This window comes from Meles meles, chromosome 20 (genome assembly GCF_922984935.1).
Source record: "Meles meles chromosome 20, mMelMel3.1 paternal haplotype, whole genome shotgun sequence".
Taxonomy (NCBI): Eukaryota; Metazoa; Chordata; class Mammalia; order Carnivora; family Mustelidae; genus Meles; species Meles meles.
The window spans coordinates 25,178,753-25,202,431 of record NC_060085.1 but is presented as its reverse complement, the minus strand read 5'-3'; the positions used below and the strand labels follow the sequence as shown (position 1 = coordinate 25,202,431).

Here is a 23,679-nt window from a genome sequence, read left to right as displayed (position 1 = left end):
CTTAAGTGGAAGATGAAATAGATCCACAAATAGTTTAATCAAGATGTTGTAATACTCAGTGCTAATCTCTGGGCATAGACCAGACTCAGAAAGATCTCAACACTTCTGGGTGCCAGCTATAGGAATTCAGAAAGATTTCAAAATGTGGGCCACTCCAATATTTATGTAATGTAGACATAGTATTATTTATGGCTTACAGTACTGTGAGGTACCTGGGGGTAGGAGCTATGCCTTGTGTTCATTTTGATTCCCTTGCTTAGTGTTATGTCTGGTCTGCTGGCAGGAGTGTGTATTTGGTGATTGAATGAAGAACTGTTTTGGAAGTGCCCTGGTTTGTTCCTAGGACAGAAATGCCTTCTAGCTTATGACTGCCTGTTCTGACCAGCCTGAGGGTTGACCCTGTGGGGAAGGTGTTGCAGAATTCACCAACTGTCCTCATGCAACTGTTTCTTTTCTCATAACGGGTAACTGTTTTGTTTCTTTGGTGTTTTCACTCTGATTTTGGCTGAAATGGTGACTTGGAATAATATGTGGATACTTCTGGAGTGTTGTTCTTTCTTCCCTGGTAGTATACTGAAGACTTTAGGTTCCTGGGTCAGTGAGATTTAAGAAAACAAAAGGTGGAATTAACCTCACTTTCTTCTTCTTCTTTATTTTTCTTTTGATCATATTTATCAAACAGCAGTGCTATAGATTTTGTGTAGCTTATGGATCTTTGCTGTAATAAGAATTTGTTTTTCTTTTTTCTTTTTTTTTCTCTGTGAAGGTATTTTATGTTGATTCTTTCTGTTAAATATCCTTTGCTTGCACTGGACTTTTCTTTGTGTTGATTTTTTGCTTCTTTTTTTTTTTTTTTTCCATTTCCCATGCTGTTCAGTTACTGGATGCCAGAAGAACCAAGGTTTGTCCACTCTTTGCAGCTTGTTTGTTTTGCTCTGCACAGCCTCACCTCCTTGTGTGTTTGTGTCTTTCTGTCTGCATTTATTCCCTTTTGCTTGCAGATGCAGTAATCCTGTTTACTAAACCTGTTCACAGCTTTATTTGTAAAAAATAAAGTCCTCCTTTGTGTCTACTTGTAGTGGATGCTATTATTTTCATTTTTTAAATGGAAATGCATTTATCATTGAAAGTATGGATAGTAGAATAAAGAACACCTTAGGAAACAAGGAATACTGAGTCTGGAGCATTGCGGACCTAAAGAAGGTGTGTTTGTGAGACTTTCCCTTCTAACCCTTTCCACTTCCTTAATTAAAACTCTGTAGATGTATAATTTCCCTTGTGACTGACACTAATATATTGTTTTTGTGTATGTGTACATTTATCTTCTCCTGAGACATTCAGAAAGCATCACTGAATTAATTTCCCCCTCTCCATGTGCTGTCCCATGCTTCTGAAGTCACCCTGGAGGACTTCACGGCTGGCCCTCTGGACCTACCTCATGATTAACATTCCATCTTCATAGTCTGGTAGTAGCAAATAGCGCTTGGCATTTCCATTGACTTTTCCCCCTTCTTTCTCCTCTCCTGCTCCATCTTTCTTATCACAGCACCTGCAGTTGACAATCCAAGCCCTTCAGGATGAGCTTCGGACCCAGAGAGACCTCAATCACCTCTTGCAGCAAGAGAGTGGCAACCGTGGAGCTGAGCACTTCACCATTGAGCTGACTGAGGAGAACTTCCGGCGGCTCCAAGCTGAACATGACAGACAAGCTAAAGAGCTGTTCCTTTTAAGGAAGACCTTGGAGGAAATGGAGTTGAGAATTGAAACACAGAAACAGACCCTCAATGCCCGAGACGAGTCAATTAAAAAGCTTCTCGAGATGTTGCAAAGTAAAGGGTTGCCTTCTAAAAGTCTCGAGGATGACAATGAACGAACACGACGGATGGCAGAAGCCGAGTCTCAAGTCAGTCACTTAGAAGTGATTTTAGACCAGAAGGAGAAGGAAAACATACATCTTAGAGAGGTAAGGACATTCACTTTATTGCCCCAAACCCATATTTTACAAGTTAAAATATGTTACCAAGTTATTTTCACAGGTTGGAAGATATCTGCAGCCTTAACAAAATTTCCTGGCATCTGTTTTATAATTTTCCTGTCTTCTTATCACCTTTAAACTGGAATTTTGAATTAGATTTTTTTCTTTGCTCACTACACATATGTTCCATTGTTATTCGACACATATTCAGAATCCAAGTGTGTGCAGCACATGCCAGCTCTAAGGTGGTTTACAATTACTTTGCCACAGATGGCCGTAGTTTCAGGGTTTTTTAAGTACAGTACTAAGTTTTAGATTTATCAAATACATCTCTCTATAGGAGCAAAACAAATAGGTGATTAGCAAAACAATGAACCTAAATATTTTCATAGCTGAATTAGGGCAGCATTTGCAGAAAGTAAAGCATATGGATATTTCTGGGAAGAACGGTAAAATGTGCAGACCAGTTTTGAACATTTAGGTTTAAGATAATCTTCATCTGCATTTTCTTTTGGCTAGGAAAAACTGTCCCAGGTTTCTTGAATATGCATTTTGGCACTTAGTGGATTAAATAATTTGAAGTACTTCAGAGGCTCTCCGGCCTGCCACCACTATTGAATATTGGGATGCTCAGATATCTGAGGATATGTAGTTGGATAGAACTTAGAAAAAAATGTGGGTGATAGCCAAGGTTTGAAACTTTTACAGCAGTTCCTTGCTGCTATGGTGGATGTGGATCTCAAAAGTACCCTGTAGGCAAAATGTTGAGGGAGGCACAGATCTCACAGAAAATAGGAAGCAATAAAATGGCATTAAGTATATTTTAAAAGTTTTCTGTAGCAATAAATAAACATTCCAAAAGATATTTGCTTTCAGAATTAGATTTCTTGACATTCTATACCTTTTCAGATGGGCAGTTCTTATGAGTCATTTTTTTGGTAGTTCAGAAGACATGGCTTCCATGATGGGGCTTGATGCTCCCAAGAATTTCCTCTGATGTAGATTGTATATGCTTAGAAAATTTGAACAGACTTTTGTATCTTCAGACTTAATGTCCTCCATGCTTATTCTCCCTTGATTTATTTTCATGAGACATTAACAGCATGCTTGGGAAGCCACATGGCTTGGTTTTGGATTGAGATGCTTAAAGGGATGTTTTGTTGGGACTGGGTCTTCCCATCCATATTCCAAGAGCCTGAATGTCATCTTAGGCTTCTAAGATGGCCCTTAATGATGTACACTTCTTGGAAATCATACCCTTGTGTAAATCCATGTCCTTGAGTATAGGCTAAACCTAGTGATTTGATTCTAAACAACAAAATATGGTGAAGGTAATGGGCTGCCAGTGTGACTTTCATGATTCGGTTATATAAGACTGTTCTTTTCCTCTTGTTAGCACACTCTATTTTATTCTCAACTTGCCTGCTTTGATGAAGCAGTATGTGAGAGAGGCCTGTGTGGTAAGGGACTGAGAGTAACCTCCAGTCAACACCCAATGAGGAACTGAGACCCTCACTCCAAACAGCCACAGTGAACTGAAAACTGCCAACAACCACTTAGTGTGCTTGGAAGAGGATCCTTCCCCAGTGCAACCTTCACATAATATGACAGGCCCTGGGCTGACACCTTGGCTGCAGCTTTGTGAGAGACTGAAGCAAAGGACCCAGCTAAGCTGTGCCTGGATTCCTGATCCACAGAATCTGTGAGATAATAAATGTGTGTTGTTTTAAGCTGCTGAATTGGGGGGTAATTTCTTACACAACAATAAATAACTGATAGAGTGGAGCAGAGACTAATCTCTTCCTGCCTCACTCCATAGACTTTACACTGAGTTTTCAGAAGAGAAACAGTAACTACTGGCAGTAGTCACTTGCATGTAAAGCAACCGTGGATTTTGAAATTTTGGTTGTGTTATCTTAGAACTGTGGCTGGAGATTACCATAGTTGAAAAAACCTGCTGCTTTATTTTGGGTGCCAAGGGATCATGTTGCATGTATAGCAGGGCAGCGATGCCAGAGAAACCTCCATCTGCAGCACTGACCTTCACTCCATGTTGGGGTCTTGTGGTCAGGGAGAGTCACTCTTTTTCTGTTATTAGATTCTGCTCACTGGTAGCACTAAGTAGATGGTGCCTTGATTCTGTTGTGTGGATGCCTCCACTTAAATGAATCTAAATAAAATTCAATTTGTGTTTTACAAGATTAGTTTGCCCTCACAGTGGTCTGGCCTGGAAATAGATCATGTTTAGAGCCTTAACCATCAGTCTGAGAGCCCACAGAGAGTGGTACAGAAAATGTAGCCCATCATAATCAGCTAGTTTCCTTGGGCATCAAATGAAAGTCAGTGGATTGCCTTTTTCTTGGCTTATCAAGAAGGTGAATGTGGAAAAGGTGTTCTCTATAAAAAACAAACAAACAACAAAACTCATTTTAAACTTAACAAAAAGACTTTGGAAGCCTGAAGGATGTTCCCCAAGAGAAGGATTGTACTATCTTCTGAGAGCCATTTGTTACATTTTCAGGAATTTTGTGAGCCTGCTTTTAAACCATTGATAACTTGAAATTAGTCATGGTGGGAGTATTTATACCATGGAAATCAGCAAATGCTACCCCCAGGGCCTGTGCCCCTGCCACCCCATCCCTGAAGCCCGTTTACCAACACATCTCTGAATAATGCCATGAAATGTTTACCCACAATACAGCAGGAAAAGGAAAGTTAACTAATGCAAGAATTATGAGTATCTTAACCACTCATCATTCATTAGAAGTTTTCATAACAGCATCTGGATAGATGCTTATGTGTCAGACACTTCGAAGAATACTTTTCATTGACTCATATTTATTTAACTCTCAGAACTACCTGGTGCATTCAGTTGTCCATCCATTCAGTGAGCACTTACTGAGGATCTGCTTTGGGATAAAGCAATCATAGCTAATAAAGTTTGACTTCATCACGCTTGTATTCTGTAGGGGTGAAACATAATTTCATAGTTAAACAGAGAAGTAACATGAAAGAAAAGAAGAGGATGAAGAACTAGTGACCTGGGTGGGGCCAACTTGATATTGGGTGGTCAGGGAAGGCCTCTTCGGAGGGGGTGATATTGTGAACTGAGACCTGAATGATAAGAAGGGAACCGGCCATGTGAAGCTCTCAGAAGACAGTTCCAGTCATGTGGAAAGACCCAGGCCTGTGAGGTAGGTGCTATTATTTGGCCCATTTTACCTGGCGAAACTGAAGAAGAGGTGACACTAAGAACGTTGTTCAGTGGTGAAGCTGGTATTGGAATTGGGGTGACTCTAGACTTTCAGCCATTAAATCATTTCATGAAATTCTTTTCTAGAGGAATCTTTCCCAGAATGTGCTCTGCAGAACAGCCATTTTGTGGGATGCTAATAATGTGCTATGAGAGAAAAAGGGGCCACAGGGCCAAATGAACTTGGGAAAATGCTGGATTCCACAGTTTACTGTAGGACTCCTCAGACTTCTTAATATGCAAGTGTGTATCAGTCATTCCCAGGAAGGGGAAGGTTCTCAAGCTTATTTAACTTGCTTTTGTCTTGCTTCACTGGTGCTTTTCATAAAATACTTTGGAAAAAAGCTGTGCTAGAAAATAAAAAGTGTGCTTTTAACTTGTGACCTGCAAAATATGTAAAAATATATAAATAGTTGTTTCCTATGGCCAAATAACTGGGTGATTTCCTACATTAGTTATTCTAGAAGGCAAAGTTTATTGTAAGCTGTTTCCGTATTCTCCACTGAGTTTTAGAATGTTCTTCTGTCAGGGTGTTTTGTTTTTTTTTTAACTTTTTTAGTGGAAAAATGTGGCTGACTGCTTTTGGTATTAAAGCAGTAAGAATAGCCCGGCTTGAATAAAGAAGTAGCCTGACCTCTGTTAATTTAAATGAATCTAAAACAGGATTTAAAATGTACTTGAGGTTTTAAGTTCAGTGTGTTCCTGATTTCTTTTTCATTTTGCACGGTTCAACCCAGTTTGGGGCTAGATGGCGTAATGTTGGAGAATAGAGTGCTAGTGGTTTTATGATTCATTCTCAGGCAGAGGTGTTGGGCCTCATGTAAACCCCATCTCCTGGAATACTGGTCTTGTTTAGCCTATTGTTTGAGGAGATTTTGAGTTGGCAGGAGTTGCACAGGGGGAGGGTCGTGTTGCTTTAGTGTTTTGTTATCTTTCGGTGGTCTGGAAAAGGCTGAGGGCGAAACCACTTCTTTGCCTGGCAGGAAACAGCAACAAAAAGACTATGATCTCAACTTATTTGGAAGACCAAAACCACTGCCCAAGAACTACAGCGGATGTGCTAATGTGAGCCAAAGTGTTGGCTGCAACAGAACATTACTCACTAGTGTCGGGGGATGCTTTTGGATACTGGTTGATTTGATAAGACAATATTGGATGTGGTAATAGTTTACCTTGTTCTCTAGCTTTTTCTGCACAGAACATATTGTTCTCTGTAAAGGTTTTGGTAATCAAGTACCTAAAATACTTTGATTTCATTAAAGAAAAAGTGGGTTTATATACCAGATCCTCCTATATTCACTCTCCATAATATTTTCTTGGCTTGTCCTTAGAAGAGAGTCAGGAGTCTCTGGACTGAGCACCGTAGGATGTTTGAAGGGAAGGGTATATGTTCTGCTGACATGGCTATTGATTTCCTATGCTAAAACTTTGGGCAGCTTGCCCATCTTTGGTAGCAAGGACTGAAGAGCCATCAAGGCATTGGGGGCCTCAATTGCTATTAACCCAGGAGACTGGGCCTGGGGTTCCCACTATGCTATGGTTGGGGCAGGGAGGAGGAGGGAAAGGCAACATGAATTCTTACTTTCCTCATTTATTTACCAAGATCCACCAAGGTAGAGTTGGTGACCTAGAAGTTCTTGAGCTCATAAACCTTTTACTGATGGCTCAAACCTCCACTATAGCTCTTTGCCTAAACTTTTAAACTCCAGCGTAGTTCCCCCATCTCAAAACCAAATGGCCTCTCTCTGTGTAACATGAATTTGTCTCCAGTTCTGCTGGCTGAACCATAATTTTGCTGAGGGAGGCATTTCTAATTCTGATTCTACAGATTTAACCTGTCTGTTTCTACCAACAAAGCTTATCATGGAAAATATTCCTAAACACGAGTGACCACATTAATATAACGTTATAAATTCTCTCTTGCAAGAGTTATTTCCCAATATATTATAGAACCTAACAATTGCTCCTTTTTAAAATAAAACAAGTTTCTTACCTGATCAGTATATTCCATCCATATTCCCAGGCCTCATATATTGCCTGCAGGTGCTCAGTAAATATTTGAGAGTGAAAAAAGAGTTAAAAAACAATAGAGAGTTTTTCTGTGATTTATTTTGTCAATATTTGAGGGGTGGTTCATAATGATTATAGTGCCATGCTCTTTTATGTGTTCTCTATCATTGCTCTGTGTTTGCTGTGGAGCAGGAACTTGAGTATAGCCCTAATTGGAAGTTTTCTTTCATTTTTTTGAAACCATGTTGGATGTCATAGAACACATGCTAAACATCCTTATGCAGGATGCTGTCGGAGCACTCTTGGCAAGTTTGTGGTCTTGTTCAAGGATTCAGGTGGGGCAATAGGAGAAACAGTTCACATTTACTGAGGCTTATTTTGTGTCAGGTTCTATACTATATAAATACTGTTGCTATCATCCCCATCACACAGATAAAGAAACTGAGGCACAAAGAAGCAAGTAATTATTTCTAGTCAAACAAAGCAAATGCTGGAGTGAAGATCAGAACCTGGGAAATCTGGGTGTAGAGTCTATACCTGTCACTATCACATGCTATTACTTCTCAGGATGGTGTACTAAGAGAACATCGAATCGCACTAAAATGGTGTACAGCTTAGAGGTAGGAGGCTGACCACTGAATTCATCCATGACAGAGCTGGTCTTCAAAGGCAGGAAGAATTTTAACACACAGTAATGATGGTGAAGTATGATTAGAAAAGAGGCAGCTGAGCCAAAACCCAGAGGTGGGAACTGTGATGTGTTGAGGGGGTGCCATGAGTTTGGAGCAGTTGAAACTCCACCTGCCAGGAGGAAAGAAAATAAGGCTGAAAAGGTGATTTGAGGTCAGGTCATTCAAGGCCCGGATCATGTGACACAGGGGATTGGATTTTACTCTGTAGGCTCTGGGTAGCCTTTAAAGGAATTTTCCCAGGAAAATGGCATGATCAGAAAAGATTGTTAGTGCTAATTGGTAGTGGATTGGGAGGAGGAGGCATAGAGACAAATTAGAAGGATACTGTGGTTGTTCAGGTCACCAAGAATCTGAATCTGGGTGGTAACCACAGGAATTAAAGGGAAAGTTCATCTCTACCTTGACCTTGACAGCCTGGGAACTGAGTACTGGGAGCTGCGAGGAGCAGACAGCTTCTTTGGGCCTGGCGCAGACAGATGGTCGGATAGTGGGCCAGCCCAAGTGGTAAGAGGCTTGTGGAAAGACTGTGGATGTGTTGAGTTTGATGAAATCCTGGTGGAGCTGTCCAGCTAGGGTTGAGAACATGGCTGAGGAAATGACTGTGAAATTCTGCCCAAGCACACAAGGCATGTCTGACTATTGGTCACATTGTTGTTGCTGTTGTTTGCATACACACCTGATCATTTGTGGCTACCAAGTCCCCAGTTTGTGTGATCATTCCAAAGTTTGCCTTGTCACTCACCTCTACTATTGTCTAAAAAGTGACCTTAAGGACTGCATACTTCTCTTTGATACCTCTTTTCTGAGTAAGCATGTCATTTTGACTCGGGTATATCCTTTGAAATTACATAGAATTTTCACTGACTGATGCCAACTTGATACGGGTTCCCTTTGTTCTCCCTGAGTTCCATTTTCTCCAAGCACTCTGTACAGGATGAATGCCAATGAAACATCTTTACAGAAAAGTACTCTCTCTGAACCCCTATTAACAACACTTTCAAAACCAGCATTTCATAACTTTTACCCACACATTTCTGATGGCAAAGGGAATGCACCTATTCCTGTTTATGTTTAGTATCATTTGCCTTATCTTTAAATTTGAATACACTCTTTAAAGTTTGAACACTGCATGCTAATTTGAAATGGTTCAGGTTTTACCCCATATTGATTTTAATGAGTGTCATTGATTGCTTTTTATAGTAAAAGAGACTGGTGGAGCCCCAGGGAGCCATTAGGCAAAAGGCATTTTGGAACCTGCTGAGAAAAGAAAGTGGCAGGGTAGAGGGAGGTGAGGGGAGGTGATAGGGATTGGGGAGAATGTCAGGTGGTTACGCTGGGAGAGACTCTCATTACTGTCCTCACTGCCTTGTCCTCTTGGTCTACCTTAGGTGTTACTGCTTTTTGAAAAATATTCTTTTGGTAGCTGACCTGATTTATTATTATCACGTTTGGTAAAACCATGCACCACAAATGAAACCTCAGTGTGGAGGAAGTTCTCCAAGTACCAGGACTGTGGCTACTTCAGTATGTCACAAACTGTGGCAACTGGGAAGTTGAGACAGCTTAGCTATACCAAGGGCCTACCTGTCTTGGATGGAACATCAGCTAATACCTTACATATGAAGGAGGCTTCATAGTTTATAGAATACACTGTTTTAATGCTTTCCTCCGATGCTTCTGATAACCCTGTGAGGAAACAGGGTCAGAGAGATTAAGAAGTAATGACAAATAACATTTACTGGGCACTCAAGAGCATCAGGCTGTGCTAATCAATTTCTTGGGAGTGCCACTTAATCCTCCCAACAATACTCTAGGGTGGGTGGTGGTTTCCTTTCTCTTGGATGAGAAAGCTATGGCCCAAAGGGGTGATCTGTCTGGTCCAGCTTCTTAGGGCAAGTGGTGATGGATCTGGAATTCAAATTTAGGCCTGCTGTTTCCAGGCACCTGATCCTAACCACTCACTGACATCGCCGGGGATGATGCCTGAGTAGAGCAAGGACTAGAATTCTGGTCTTCTGACTTCTTGCTTAGGGATATTTCCTTGATCAATGGAAAAAAGGAAAAAAATAATGCAAAAGGCTCTTTTTTTTTTTTTCTTGCTACATCTTAGTCCTGTTGAATCCAGGACTATAAGTCTATGTATGAGGTCACTGAGCAGTAGAAGGGTTAAACAGTGCCATGCAGAATCACAGCTGGATCTCCTTAGCCCATTTGTTCCTCATGAAAGTTAAAGTACTAGATTAAAATACAAAGAGTGGTACTGTACATCTAGGCCCTCCATGAATTCCTAGGAAATAGGTGAATTTTTTGAACAGAGAGTAAGGAAAACAGGAGGTGCTAAGAGCTGGCCCTTCCCCATTTTGTCTGTTCAAAGTTAGCTTTCTTTTTCAATTTTTTAGCTCTATCATTATTTCATTGCCTAAAAGAAATGCTTTGTTTTCCCAAATTTACTTTCTTTTTATTTAGTTTTTGTTGGGTATTTTGGGTTTCTCTCTATGTCAGTGTGAGACATTAAAACTGTATTTATAACCTCCGATAAGTGCTCCATTTCATTGTTCTTCTAGGTGGCTAAACTTTGGAAAAGTTTCCCACCCACTCCGGCTTGGATGTGAAAGGGGAAACTTTATTTGTGTTTTTAGTCTGGCCGTATGTTAAGAGTGTTTTAAATGTTTTGGGTAGAGGATTTAATAAGGCAATGTGAATGCTTGCTGGGTGATTCCTACAATTGGCTTATAGTTACAGCAGTTGTGACTTCAACAAAGAAGGAATCAACCCCTCCTTAATAAAGGAAAGATATAATTACATATGAATGGTTTATAGAGAAAGGAAAAAGAAAGAAAGATGAGTGAGCCTTTAGAATAAACATAAAGACTTACTACTCAATTAGATCAAGAGTGAGCACACTAGAGCTTGTGGGGCAAACGTGGCTCACCATCTGTTTTTTTATGGCCTGGGAACTAAGAATGGGCTTTTACCTTTTTAGATGGTTATATTTGAAATGGTTATGTAAGTGTATAATATCTTTAGTATGTATACGTATGTATATAATATCTAAATAGTTGGTAAAAAGAAAACCTCTTTCGATTTTGCCTCCTGGGCCTCAAAGCCTAAAATATTTACTACTTGGCCCTTTAAGAAAAAGTGTGGTGACTCCTGAAGTAGATGATAAGTAAACAGTTTTTGAATCAAGATGTTTGATAAAAAGCGTATGTGCAATTAGTCTATTTAGAGCATCAAATCTGACTATTTTTGTATATCTTTTGAGTATTATTTTTCTTAAATGAGGAAACAATATATTTTTCTGTCATTTCTGCCCATATTTCCTTTACAGCGATTAGGCTGGTGATTTTCATCTTCAGAGTTGTAGCACCTTGGGCATTGCCAGTTATTGTGAAAGTCTGCAGCCCTTTCAGGAGCAGTGGGTGTTGGGGAGGTAACCTGTGGGTTACAAAGGGACTGTGTGGGAAGAATTCACTAGCCTATTAAGATGCCAGAGAAATGGAGATTGCCATTCAAACTCTGAAAGAACCAGGAATTTCTGAGTTAATTAAAACACAGCTTCCAAGTCCTCCTCCTCTCTCTCTCTTTTTTTTTAAATGCCTGTGCTTTCGGACACTTTTTAGGCCTATGCAGTTCTTTATTAAATCTGTGGCTGCTTTGAAGGAACTGGCCTGAAAAAGAAACTGTCTGTGTATATATAAATTGTGTTAAAAGATACTTACATGTAGTAATCATTGGTGTACCATAGATTTGCTAGGTTTTCCTATGGAAAGTAATCTTAATCAGATAAAGCCAGGGCCTGGTCAGGATGACAACTGAGAAATCCCCTTACCACCCTCTGCCCATCTTTCAGCCTCTAAGGCAGTTATATCCGTCTGGGTAATAGGGGTTGGATTGTCAGCTGTTTGAGCATATTTAGTGCTGGGGGATGACCCGGTTTGTTTTTGAAATTCTGCTTCCTTGGTGTAGCTCAGGGTCTCTCAATCTCAGCACTATTGGCGTTTGGGACAGGATGTGTCTTGGTTGCAGGGGCTTTCCTGTGCATTGTAGGATGTGTAGCAGTACCCTGGGCTCCTATCCACTGGGTACAAGGAGTACCTTTCCCTTTCTCCCAGTTGTGACAATGCAGAATGTCTCCAGACATTGCAAAATGTCTCCTGGGGTTGGGGGGCAAAATCACACAGGTCGAACTGCTGGTGTAAAATGATTGACACATCCTTTTGGTGGCTGGCCTGTGGATGTGGTAAAATACAGTAATTCCCAGCCCCACCTGCTTGAAGCTCTGTTTTACTGAGGAAGGGCAGCCCAGTCATGATAATTCTTGACCCAAAGACTGCCTGCAGGGGATTGAACTAGGAAACAGATGTGCTAAGGGGAGGTGGGGGCTTGAGTCTGAAAAGAAACAGAAGTGGGGTGTGTGTGTGTGTGTGAGAGAGAGAGAGAGAGAGAGAGAGATTGAGAGGGAGAGAGAGAGAGAGAAATTGAAAGAGAAGCTGCCTCTGACTACCTCCTCTTCCCTCTCAGGAAACGTAGGGCTGGGAATTAGGCAAGTCCTAGAAAATAAATCTAAGGGAGGGGTTGGGTGTGGTGTTCTGATCTTAGATACCAAGCGGGAAAGCCAGATTTTGTGAAAATAAAAGGTGTTTGATTCTCAGGAGTATTTATGGAGGTAATAATTATGGATCTGAGAAGACACAGAACTTCACTTTTTTGACTACTGGACTCTCAACTATTAATCAGCGGTTCTATTTTACGGTAAAGGTTGTCGTCCCTGCTTTCCCCCAAATGGTCTCCGAGTCTCCCTTTCTGTTTTTTCAATAAACATTTCTCTACATGAACTGCTATCCACCCCTTCCCTAGCTCCACAAAACTTCAGAATAATTTTGGAGTGTGGTAGTTTTATCGTGTGGAAATGTAGTACAGATGTTCAGAATTACCTTTTCTTTCTCTCCTTTAAAACATCATGACCACACATGCTTTGCTATAAGTACTATTAAGTATTTTTATTATTACTATTAAAAAAATCTTGCCTCAGGCAGATTCTTACTAAATCTCAAGTAAAGGCAAATATTAAAATAGCAGCAAGTATTTATGTATATCACACTACAGAGTCTGAACTCATATTTGGCTTTTTATGCAACTGAAACCTTTATTTTTTGACCCACTTGACCAAGTTCTCTAGTTTTGCCCTCTTTTCCTGACTCTAAAACTTGAAGTTTAGACTATAGGATTTTGTTCACTATCCTTCCCTCTTCCCCAGTTTTCTCTAGGCTTGAGTTTTTCTCTTTATCCTGCATATATGTTTGAACTCAGCCTGATCACTTAATGAAGTTTGATGGGAGGATTTGGACTGTCAGCCTGAATTAGTGCATGTTTTTAAAAGTTATTAATGGGGGAAAATTCTCTTCTCCCAGAGAATTCCACCATGAGTGGCAGAGTTTCTGTGTTCTCCAAGTGCCACACATTGGGTCCAGTGATCATATACAAAGGAAATGCTTTATCACCACTCAACACCTCCCCCACTCAGAAACCTATTTATGGAGATTAGCTGCTTCTCTAACCTTAGGTTCTTTTGGGTTTATTAGTGCCACTTTCTTTTTATATTTCTTGGCCAGACTTAAACATATTTCTCTAAATAATTGCTAAAAAGAACACCTCTTTAGTTTTAATCACTTGAACCTGAAATCAAGAGCTCCCTCACCACCTGTGAGCACTTTTTAGCATGCTGAAGATTAATCCTGATTCAGACAAATGATCTTTAAAGCATTGCTTTTTCCATCCACATCCAAATAGGAATGCATTACTGGGTGATTTTCTTTTAAAGGGCAGTGGAGATCTTTTTCCTTCTGTCAGAGTCCATACAGCAAGGAAGAGGCAGAACCTGATTGTGCCTGAGACAGCAGAAATAACACTTAATGTAGATATTCTGCCATGGCTTCATGATACCCAATGGTATTCCTGCCAGCAGTCTCTGTTGCAGTACTTTTATGAGGCATGTCAAGATTTAGCTGGTTTTAAGGACTCAAGCTTTAGTTGCTTTAAAAGACAGAATGTTGCACATGACTGGATCTTTGCCAGTTCCACACTGGAAGCTTGAGACGCCTGAAAAACCTACCAGGTGCTAACCTCAATGGATATTCTTAGGCTGCCTCTTGAGCAACTGTTACAGGGAGAGGGATCACGGGAGTTTAGTAGAGATTTGAGGATGCTTATGCTGAATGGGGACTTCTGACACATGATGACACAGGATTCTCCAGAAGACATGAAATCTCTTTGAAGAACTCATTATGTTTTTCCTTTTTTGTAGGCTGTGGTTATCTTAGCATACTGGTTTTTTGCTTGGTTGCCTCACAGACACAAATGTGAGAGGACTTAAGGAGCATGGTCTCAAATGACCACATTTTCTGAAATCAAGGCAGCCTCTTGAGAAATCTGTGTGGCATGGTCTGTCTGAGGGCTATCATACGGAAAAGCCTGATGGAGTGTCATGGGAGTCCCCGGCAGTGTGCTGTAAACAGCATAAATCATTGTTGCCGCCATTGTAAAAAATAGAAGACAACCTGGTGCAGGCTCAGAGCTGAGTGCTGTACTCAGTTACTCCTCAGGGCAACCCTGTGAGGTGTAGGTGCTGACATTGTCCCATTACTTCATCAGGGCAGCTAAGTAGCTTGCCTAAGACCTCACAGGGGACTTGACCTCGGAGTTGAAAATCATTGTATCTACTGTTCTGTAGAAAGTCAAAAGAACTTCTAGTCATTTCTTCCCACCCAGTTCCTCTCCGTCTCTGATTTGTTTTCTTTGAAACTTTCCTTTTCTATTTAGGTTTCTGATCTGACTCATACTATGATTTCATTTATAATCCTCATATAAAAGCTTTCTCTTAATATATCAGTTTCCTTCTCTTTTATTTTACCCTCAATCATTTTCTTCCCTTTTTGTTTTCATCTGCATTGTTTTATGGGGTTAATTGTCTTTCTTGTGTGTTCCAAGTAGAAGTTCTGGGCTTTTGCAAGAGACCTAAGAATGCTAGTGAAATTTACAGGAGACTTCTGGCCTAATATAATTTTAATCAGCAGTTTCTTTGCTTCCTGTAAAACCTTTTCATCCACCTGTGCAAGTTTATTCTTTGGTCTCAAATGAAGTGACCTATACAAAGCACTTTGCACAAGGCTTGGCTCAACAAATGTCATTTATGTTTCTTTAAAGAAAGGTGAGGCGAGGATAAGCAGGAATTATGGAGTTATGGTCAATCAGCTGGTCTCCTTGTAAAGCAAGTCCTTACTCCCTTTACAAATCATTGAGTTCTCTCTTCAGAATTAAACCTCACCTGGTGGCATTTTAGAGGTCACTTGTTGGGGCACAGGTTTTTTTATCGAGCTGTGCAAACTCCAGAGTGACCTTCTCTCCACCACCCCAGGTTCACTTTGTAATTGCTCCAGAATGTTATAGAGTAAATTATATTGTGTGGTAAATATCTAGTTCACAGGGTTTGAATAAACTTAAATGTAATACATGTAATAGGTAACTTACATGTAATGCATGAATACATATAAGGGCTGGCACATAGTAGGTGCTCAATGAATGTTAGTTTACTTATGGTTATATATTTCTCTCTATATATCTATGTGTCTATCCACATACCTATATCTCAAGACTGGACATTCCTTGATGGCAGGAATCACATCTTACTCATCTTTAGTATTACAAGCACCTGGCACACAGTAGATGCTGACAGATCAGGTTTATCATTATTGATACACATCTGCCTCTTGGGAGAAGAGTTCTTCGTACACATCTTTAATATAATATAATAGATGACCAAAGTGTTTGATGTATCTAGAGAATGACTGGGGAAAGAAAGCATGAAATAATTAGAAGTTTTTACAACTTTTGGGAGGACACAAAAATTCCTATGATTCATCAAAATATTTTTAATGAGTTGTGCATATGTAGTACTTATAATAGCTGCCCTTTATTGAGCGCTTACTTTGTACTTGACACTCAACTAAGTGCCAGTCACTCATTATATATTCAATCTCAGTTAGGACTTATTTTCCCTTTATAGATGAGGAAACTTAGGCACAGAATAGGTTTGACTTTTGCAGGGTCACATAGCTACCATGTTAGAGTTAGAATTTGAACAGAGTTCTTTCCACTATCCTGTTCTTTTTTTTTTTCCCCCACTATCTTATTCGTGCCTGTAGAAATAATGACTCTTCATAGTGTGTTTTATATTCATTACAGTAGGAGTGGTAATTTTCCTGCAGCTAACCTTTATATCAAAAGAAGATGAAAATCCAGTAGATTTTATTAAACATATACTGAGTTCCAAGTTTGTGGAAAATTCCATCCCCAATCTGGACCCCTTTCCGAGCATCAGGGCCATACATGTAACTTTCTAGTGAGCATCTTGTGGGTTGCAGAGACATCTTAAATTTAGCTTGTCCAGAACGGAACTCCTTGTCTTCCTCCCAAATGATCTTCCCCCTGTGTCTCTGTCTTGCTGACTGCCCCCCACTGTTTACCTCCCTACCCAATCTAGATACTGGGAGTTTTCATCAATTTCTCTTTCTCCATCACTCCTGTATTAGTTTCCTATTGCTGCTGTAACATATTACCACAAAATTAGTGGTTTACAACATAAATTTATTCTCATACATTTCTGGGGGTCAGAAGTCTGAAATCAATTTCACTGTGTTCAGATCAGTGTGTTGGCAAGTCTGTGTCCTTTCTGAAGGCTCTAGGGGAGAATTCATTTCCTTGCCTTTCACAACCTTTAGAGGCCAGCTGCAATCTTGGCTCATGGCCCCTTCCTAGAGCCTTAAATCTCTCTCTCTATGACCTCTGCTTCTGTTGTTACATTTCCTTCCCCCTGATTGACCCTCCCACTTCCCTCTTAGGAGGATCCTTGTGCTTACCTTGCGTCCACCCAGATAATCTGGGATAATCTTTCCCTCCCAAGATCCTTAACAATCGTATCTTTAGAGTCCTTCTTACCATGCAAGGTAACGTATACACAAGTTTTGGGGATTAGGATATGGCCATCTTTGGGGGACTCTTATTTCAGCCTACCACATCCCCTATATCTACTATATCACTAAGTCTTGTTTATCTCTCTATAGACTTTTAGATCTGCCTATGGCTTTTCTTTTCCATTGCTCTTACCTTTGGTTTGGTCCTCTTAACTAGTCTCCTTGCTTTGTACCTGTTGCAGTTCCTTCTTCACACTGCTATCATAATCATCTTTGTCAAATTCAAGTCTATCCTTTCCATATCCTCCATTGCCAGGAGGGCAAAGTACAAACTTTTGAACTTGGCTCATAAGGCCCTTCCCTGTTTTTCTGGTCTTCTTGTTCTTTCTCTCTCCTCTGCTCCAGTCACCTCAAACTCCAACTGCTTTGCTCAATAACTGGCCTCTGGGCTCTGTGCCTGTGTTTGTGCAACTCCTCTTAGTGTCTGGGGCACCTTTCCTCCTCCACCTTTACCTGACCAACCTTTATTTGTCCTGCATTATTCAGCCCAGGCATTCCCTTCTCAGAAGTCCTCACTTTTATTCTCTCTCACCCTAGACTGAATTAGGGTCCCTGCCTGTGCTTATTTCTTATAGAAATTATTAATTATCCATTTACTTGACTGTGAATATCCAGACGAAGAATATCCATAGGATCTAGCACTGTCCTCAGTGTATGGGAAGAACGCCATAAAATGTTACACATATCATATTCTTTCTTAGACTTCCCCTGCCTCCTCCAAAAAGCTTTATGATTTTAACCACACCTTAATTTATATTCAACACCCCATTATATTCAAATGTGCAGTTTTCTTAAAGCATATGCCATAATCAAACAAAATGACATGTGAAGACAATAAAATATGGCCATTTCAGTAAACAAAAATTAAAATTGAACTAGTTTTTTGGTGCCATAAATATTAAAGATCTAGATGAATGACTGGTTTCTTTACTGAGTTTTGGGAGTTAAGTGTGTCCCAGCAATATTGATGGTCAGTCACAATAACTAACGCTGATAATAAGAGATGGTTTCGTGTGATCCTTGTCAACAGGGTAAATGTTTGAACTGTCAGAACAGGAAATTATAAAATTTTCACCTAAAAATAACCTTATCTTTCAGTTTTTCAATTGTGAACTCTAGTGCTATGAAACAAGGACCTTTACAGAAACGCCAGCCAGTCTGTGAAACCCTTCTTTGTAATCAGCTGACTTGATTTTCTTCAGTGTGATGGTGGAATATTTGTGAGGAAATTAAACTTCGTCAGACCCTAGTCATCAGTTGCATGGTATCAACTTTTCTATCAGACTTCAAGGAGAATTTATGAAATACTGGAGCAAACTTTAACCCCGGTGCAAGTCTGCAAAACTACAGCAGCTTTGGAAGAAGTTTAAACGAGCTTAGGACCTCTAAAGCAGAGATTCTCAACTGAGTTACTGTTGACATTCTGGGATGGATAATTCTTTGCTAGGAGGGAGGGGATCCTGTATGTTGTAGAATGTTTAGCAACATCCCTGTCCTCCACCTACAAAATTCAGTAGCATCACCACTCCCAGTTGTGACATCACAACCCCAGTTGTGACTATCAAAAATGTCCCCACATGTTGCCAGATGTCCCCTGGGGGGCAAAACTGTCCCTACTTGAGAACCACTGGTCAAAAACCTTGCTACGCAAAATGTGGCTCAACAACCACAATTAGAAATACAGCATCTCAGGCCCTGCCCCAGGCCTCTGGAATCAGAATCTGTTTTATAACAAAATCTGCAGGAGACCTGTGAGCACATGAAGATTTTGAGAAGTGCTGACCTAAAACTCTGCTCAGGGCAGTGTGGTATAGCAGAAAGGCTGTGGAGTCAGACATGGCTTATCGTTAGTAGCTGTGTAACCTTGGGCAAGCTGTTCAGTCTCTCTGAGACTCAACTTGCTCTTCTGTAAAATGGGACTGAGAAAACCTATGTTGTGAGAATAAAGGGAGAGAATCCAGCTGAAGCAGGGAAAAGGGCACCTGGCCATTACTAGAATCTCACTGGGCTGCCTTCCCTCCCTTTCTTTATAAAGCTGTTTTTCTTGGCCTTGTTGTACTTACTGTTACTTGTAGTGATGATATAAGAGGATGAGGAAAAGCAATATGTCTGAGTCAGTGCTCTGTAAGTAGAGTGGACCATAAAAAATCTGCCTGTTTACAGATTTTCATTTTTGAATTATTTACTTTCTTTAAGCTGTGGCTCTTGTGGTCTGGCCTTCCTGATGCTTGGGAAACTGGGATCCCATTTCTGGAAAACCCATTATCCTGGACCTTGCGAACTCTTAATGGTCTCACTTAGAGGCCAGAATCTAAAGGTGGGAAAGGTGAAGTTGATGGCAGCTTAACGTAAAACTATTTAAAGACGCTCACAAGGTAAACTTTATTCCTGTGCTATATAGCAAGTATATTTTGAAATGGGGCAATTATTTTTATGACCATTAGTAAAATTTTTGATCATTCATGGTAAGAACAAATATTTTTGCCTTGGGAATAAATTGATTGCTATGGGACTCCTGATTTTTCCCCTTTCCTCTTTCTCCCACCATGACACTGCATTGTAAAAAAGCATATATTTTTAAATTTCTTATCCTGATATATCAAGAATAGCTGTTCTCATAGCTTTGGGCCAGTAATCTAACCTGACAGACAATTCTCTCTCTCTCTCTCTCTTTTTTTTTTTTTTTTGCAAAATTCATTAAAAAATAATATATAACATGGGTACATACATGCACACATGGAATCACACATCCACACAAGCTATATATAAATCTGACTTGTCAGGACAATTTTTAGGCAGATCACAAGTAGTTTATCTGAAGTACTCTGATTTAGCAAAGATGAAGGGACATTGTCCAGAATCAATGTATAGTTGTGTAGATTGGGTATGGCACAACTCTGGGGGTGCCATGTATATCATGGACAGTATAGATTTGCATATATATTATGAGTTTGTTAAAAGATGGCAGCATAGCTCCTTGTTCCAACAAAAGCATATTGCAACATTTTTCTGGCAGTCAGAAGTAAAGTTCTTGAGGAAAGGACTTACTTTTATAATTTATACAAAGGTACCATATGAGCTAATGACAGCCCTGCCATCTCACCTTTCTTTGGAAGCATCTGCTCTGGTGTGCAAAAATATAAATAATTATCCCAGAAGTCATAATGTGGCTGAGAGCCATAAGAAAAGTACAACTTGTTTAATTTCCACATTTCATGCATATGAAAAAAAGAATCTCCCCATAAACGAGGTCTTTGAACATCACTTTCATCTTGAAGTTAGCACGAACGCCTGTGTGTAAGTTGCCATCCTTACCATGTGAAGGAGAAATAATTTAAGGAGTTAAGGAAGGTGTGACACAGTGTTTGTGCTAGAGAGATGGGGACGGGGATACTCCTCTTATACTATACCTATATATATATATATATACACATATACATATATACATATATATATACATATATATATATACACACACTATAACTATACCTAGTGTATGTTTTTCTTCAGGACTTTGCTTCTTGGACTTGAGGGCTGTTCACATAACTTGGCACTGTTCATGTGAGCATTGTTAGCTATCTAGTGTCATGCCTTGGGTTGATATATTTTATTCTACTTTTCTATTTATTCTGTTTATTTCATTCTACTTTTATCACCATCTAGAGATAGTCTGCTGTTTTACATGAACAGGGAAGAGGGAAAAATGTCTGTTTAACTTGTCCTCTTTATTTATTTGCTCAAGTGCAGTTGACATACAGTGTTATATTAGTTTCGGGTGTACAGTATAATGATTCAGCAATTCTCTACATTACTCAGTACTCACCAAACTGAGTGTACTCCTGAGCCCCTTCACCTGTTTCACCCTCCCCATATGCCTGCCTCCCCTCTGGTGAATGCCACTTTGTTCTCTGTATTCAGGTGTCCATTTTCCCCCCTCTTTTTTTGTTTGTTTTGTTTCTGAAATTCCACATATGAGTGAAATCATATGGAATTTGTCTTTCTCTGACTGACTTATTTCCCTTAGCATTGTACCCTCTAGGTTGTCCCAAAGGGCAAGATCTTATTCATTTTTATGGCTGAGTAATACTCTATTATCTATCGATCCTTTTTTTTTTTAAGATCTTATTTATTTATTTGACAGACAGGTCACAAGTAGGCAGAGAGGCAGGCAGAGAGAGGAAGGGAAGCAGGTTCCCCGATGAGCAGAGAGCCCGATGAGGGGCTCGATCCCAGGACCCTGGGATCATGACCTGAGGCGAAGGCAGAGGCTTTAACCCACTGAGCCACCCAAGCGCCCCTCTATCTATCTTTTTATCTATCATCTCACATTTGTTTTTAGCATGTTATATTCTTTTTTTTTTTTAAAGATTTTATTTATTTATTTGACAGAGAAAGAGAGAGAGAGGTCACAAGTAGGCAGAGAGGCAGGCAGAGAGAGAGGCGGAAGCAGGAGAGCCTGATGTGGGGCTCGATCCCAGGACCCCGGGACCATGACCTGAGCTGAAGGCAGAGGCTTAACCCACTAAGCCACCCAGGCGCCCCCCACATTTTCTTTATGCATTCATCTGTGGATAAAAACTTAGATTGCTTCTATGCTTCCATATCTTGGCAGCAGTGTTGGTGATGCAGATAATAAACAGAGAGCTCTTCTAGATGCGCAGAGCAGAAAAGAGAGAATGCAGTTATTGATAGGGAACCAGTGGAAGAAAATTTACTTTTTTGTTCAAGTGGTAAACTTCTGGGTTATTTTTCTTGGTCAGTTTGACTGGAGTGCAATGAAGGGCCTCACCTGGATTTTTTGGTGGTGATGTCAATTTTTTGGTTATTGTTGCTAGACTTTTTTTTTTCTTAAAGATTTTTATTTATTTATTTTTGTCGGAAAGAGAGAGACTATAAGCAGGGGGAGTGGCAGGCAGAAGGAGAGGCAAGGTTCCCACTGAGCAAGGGGCCCAATGCAAGACTTGATCCCAGGACCCTGGGATCATTACCTGAGCCTAAGACATCCCTAATGCTAGAATTCTTAACTGTGTGTCTAAGTTGTGAGCCTTGTGGGAAATGATTTGTTCTTGGTAGTTAGGATCATGAAATTTGCAAATAATGTGTTTAAATTGCCTGGTTATGATATAAAATAAAATGATGATATAACTAAGAGATGCAATATTAGATACCTTATATAATAGAAAGCTTAGTTTGGGCCCACAGTTCTCTGAGGAGGTTTCCTTTATTATCTATATCCTGTAAGTGCAGAAACTGGGGATTAGAGAGGTTAATTTCACAATGCTGGAAAGTGGAGGGAATGGGATTTGAACCAAGTCTGACTGACAGACTCCCCTTCACAGTTCAATGTCCCTGAACTAAAAAGTCAAGGGGTTGTGTGTAACCACATTTCTGGACTGCCATGGGATGTACGAATATCACTGTTTCCATGTAAGATAACTGACTGCTCCAGTTGCCCAGGAGCGGGGGGTCCAGGATGTGGGACTTCCAGTTTTTAAACAGGAAAAGTGCTGGGCAAATCAAGAGGAGTTGGCCACCCTACTTCTGTATGCCATGGTAAGGACAGGTGAGGGTAAGGTAGGAATCACTGGATTGCTTCATCTTCCTTGCTATCATTACATGTATTCTGGACAGTTTGGATGAGAGTGTGGTTTTTCCATTAAATTTTTTCAGGTTGTAAAGTAAATGTGTGAAGAAATTGTAGGGCTGGTCTTTTAGGCCATTCATCAGCCAGGATCCTCAGGGTCTTTCTAGAAGCAGGTGAAGAAGAAGTTATAAATAAATACATAAGTAAATAGCCTGCTGTGATGGTGGGAAACACACTTATGACACTTCAGGGTTGGCCACAATGGTTGCATTTCAGCCAGATGTCTCGGTCCTGTTTTGCACTAAGTTGATGGATTTTAGTAATTTGGTACTAGGGGCTGGAAGTGGAGAATTCATACCCTCACCTGACCCTACCCTGAATGTAGGCTGTTTTGCTTCCATTACAGGATTTAGAAACTAGAATTTAGTATTTAACAGCCATTCACATTGTTGTAACTGGAGAAAATAGCATTAAATATGCTTATTTTAAAATGGAAATTTGCTACTTGGAAGTGTCTACTCCCTTGAGGAAGTTGTTCTTCAGGTTTCATCATCTCACGATGGAAGAGCTGTCTCTGGACCTGGCATTTATACAAAGGGAAATTTATTTGGTTCCTTCTTTGTAAAAATGAAAAAAATGAGAATGATTTTTTTTTCCCTTGGTGCTCTTGTGCCTTCATTGGAAACTTGAAATTTTGCTTTTCAACTCCTTGATAGTTTGCTTATCTGTCACACACTTTTTTTTTGGTCTATTTATTTCCCGCCCCCCCCCCCCCCCTTAAACAGTTTGGGTGTGGGGAAGAAATATCTGTGCCTTTTCAGGACATCTGTTGTTTGTTGTTATAGCTGACTTTGGAATGCTGTCCTTGGAACAGCTTCCGATATGGAGTGTATATATGCAGTGCTTCATTAACTGATGGTGTGGGAGAAGGGAGCTTTTCTTATAAGACAGCTCCCCAAGTGACCAGAGCCTCGCCCTCTATGTGTCAACACTTTCAAAAATGATTAACCACTTTGAGGAAAGTCTTTATAGATTACAGCTATTTGAATACTTCTTGGCTTTCTTATACAGAATGTCCCCAGCAGATTGGAGACTTTTCTTCATAGCTCAGGGTCAAGATTAGCAGTGTCTAT

At 40.1% G+C, this 23,679-nt stretch overlaps 1 protein-coding gene across 14 annotated transcripts in view; it reads left to right on the top strand.

Annotated features, from left to right (window-relative positions):
- The window catches only part of ERC2 (ELKS/RAB6-interacting/CAST family member 2), a 924,700-nt gene that overhangs the window by 172,587 nt on the left and 728,434 nt on the right, over nt 1-23,679 (top strand). For 9 of the 14 annotated variants that reach the window (XM_045991228.1, XM_045991226.1, XM_045991220.1 and 6 more), the window contains 2 exons: nt 878-901; nt 1,547-1,963. In XM_045991228.1, coding sequence (XP_045847184.1) covers nt 878-901; nt 1,547-1,963 — 441 coding nt within the window. The remainder of the gene's footprint in view (nt 1-877; nt 902-1,546; nt 1,964-23,679) is intronic. The other 5 variants (XM_045991216.1, XM_045991229.1, XM_045991215.1 and 2 more) reach the window with 1 other exon arrangement.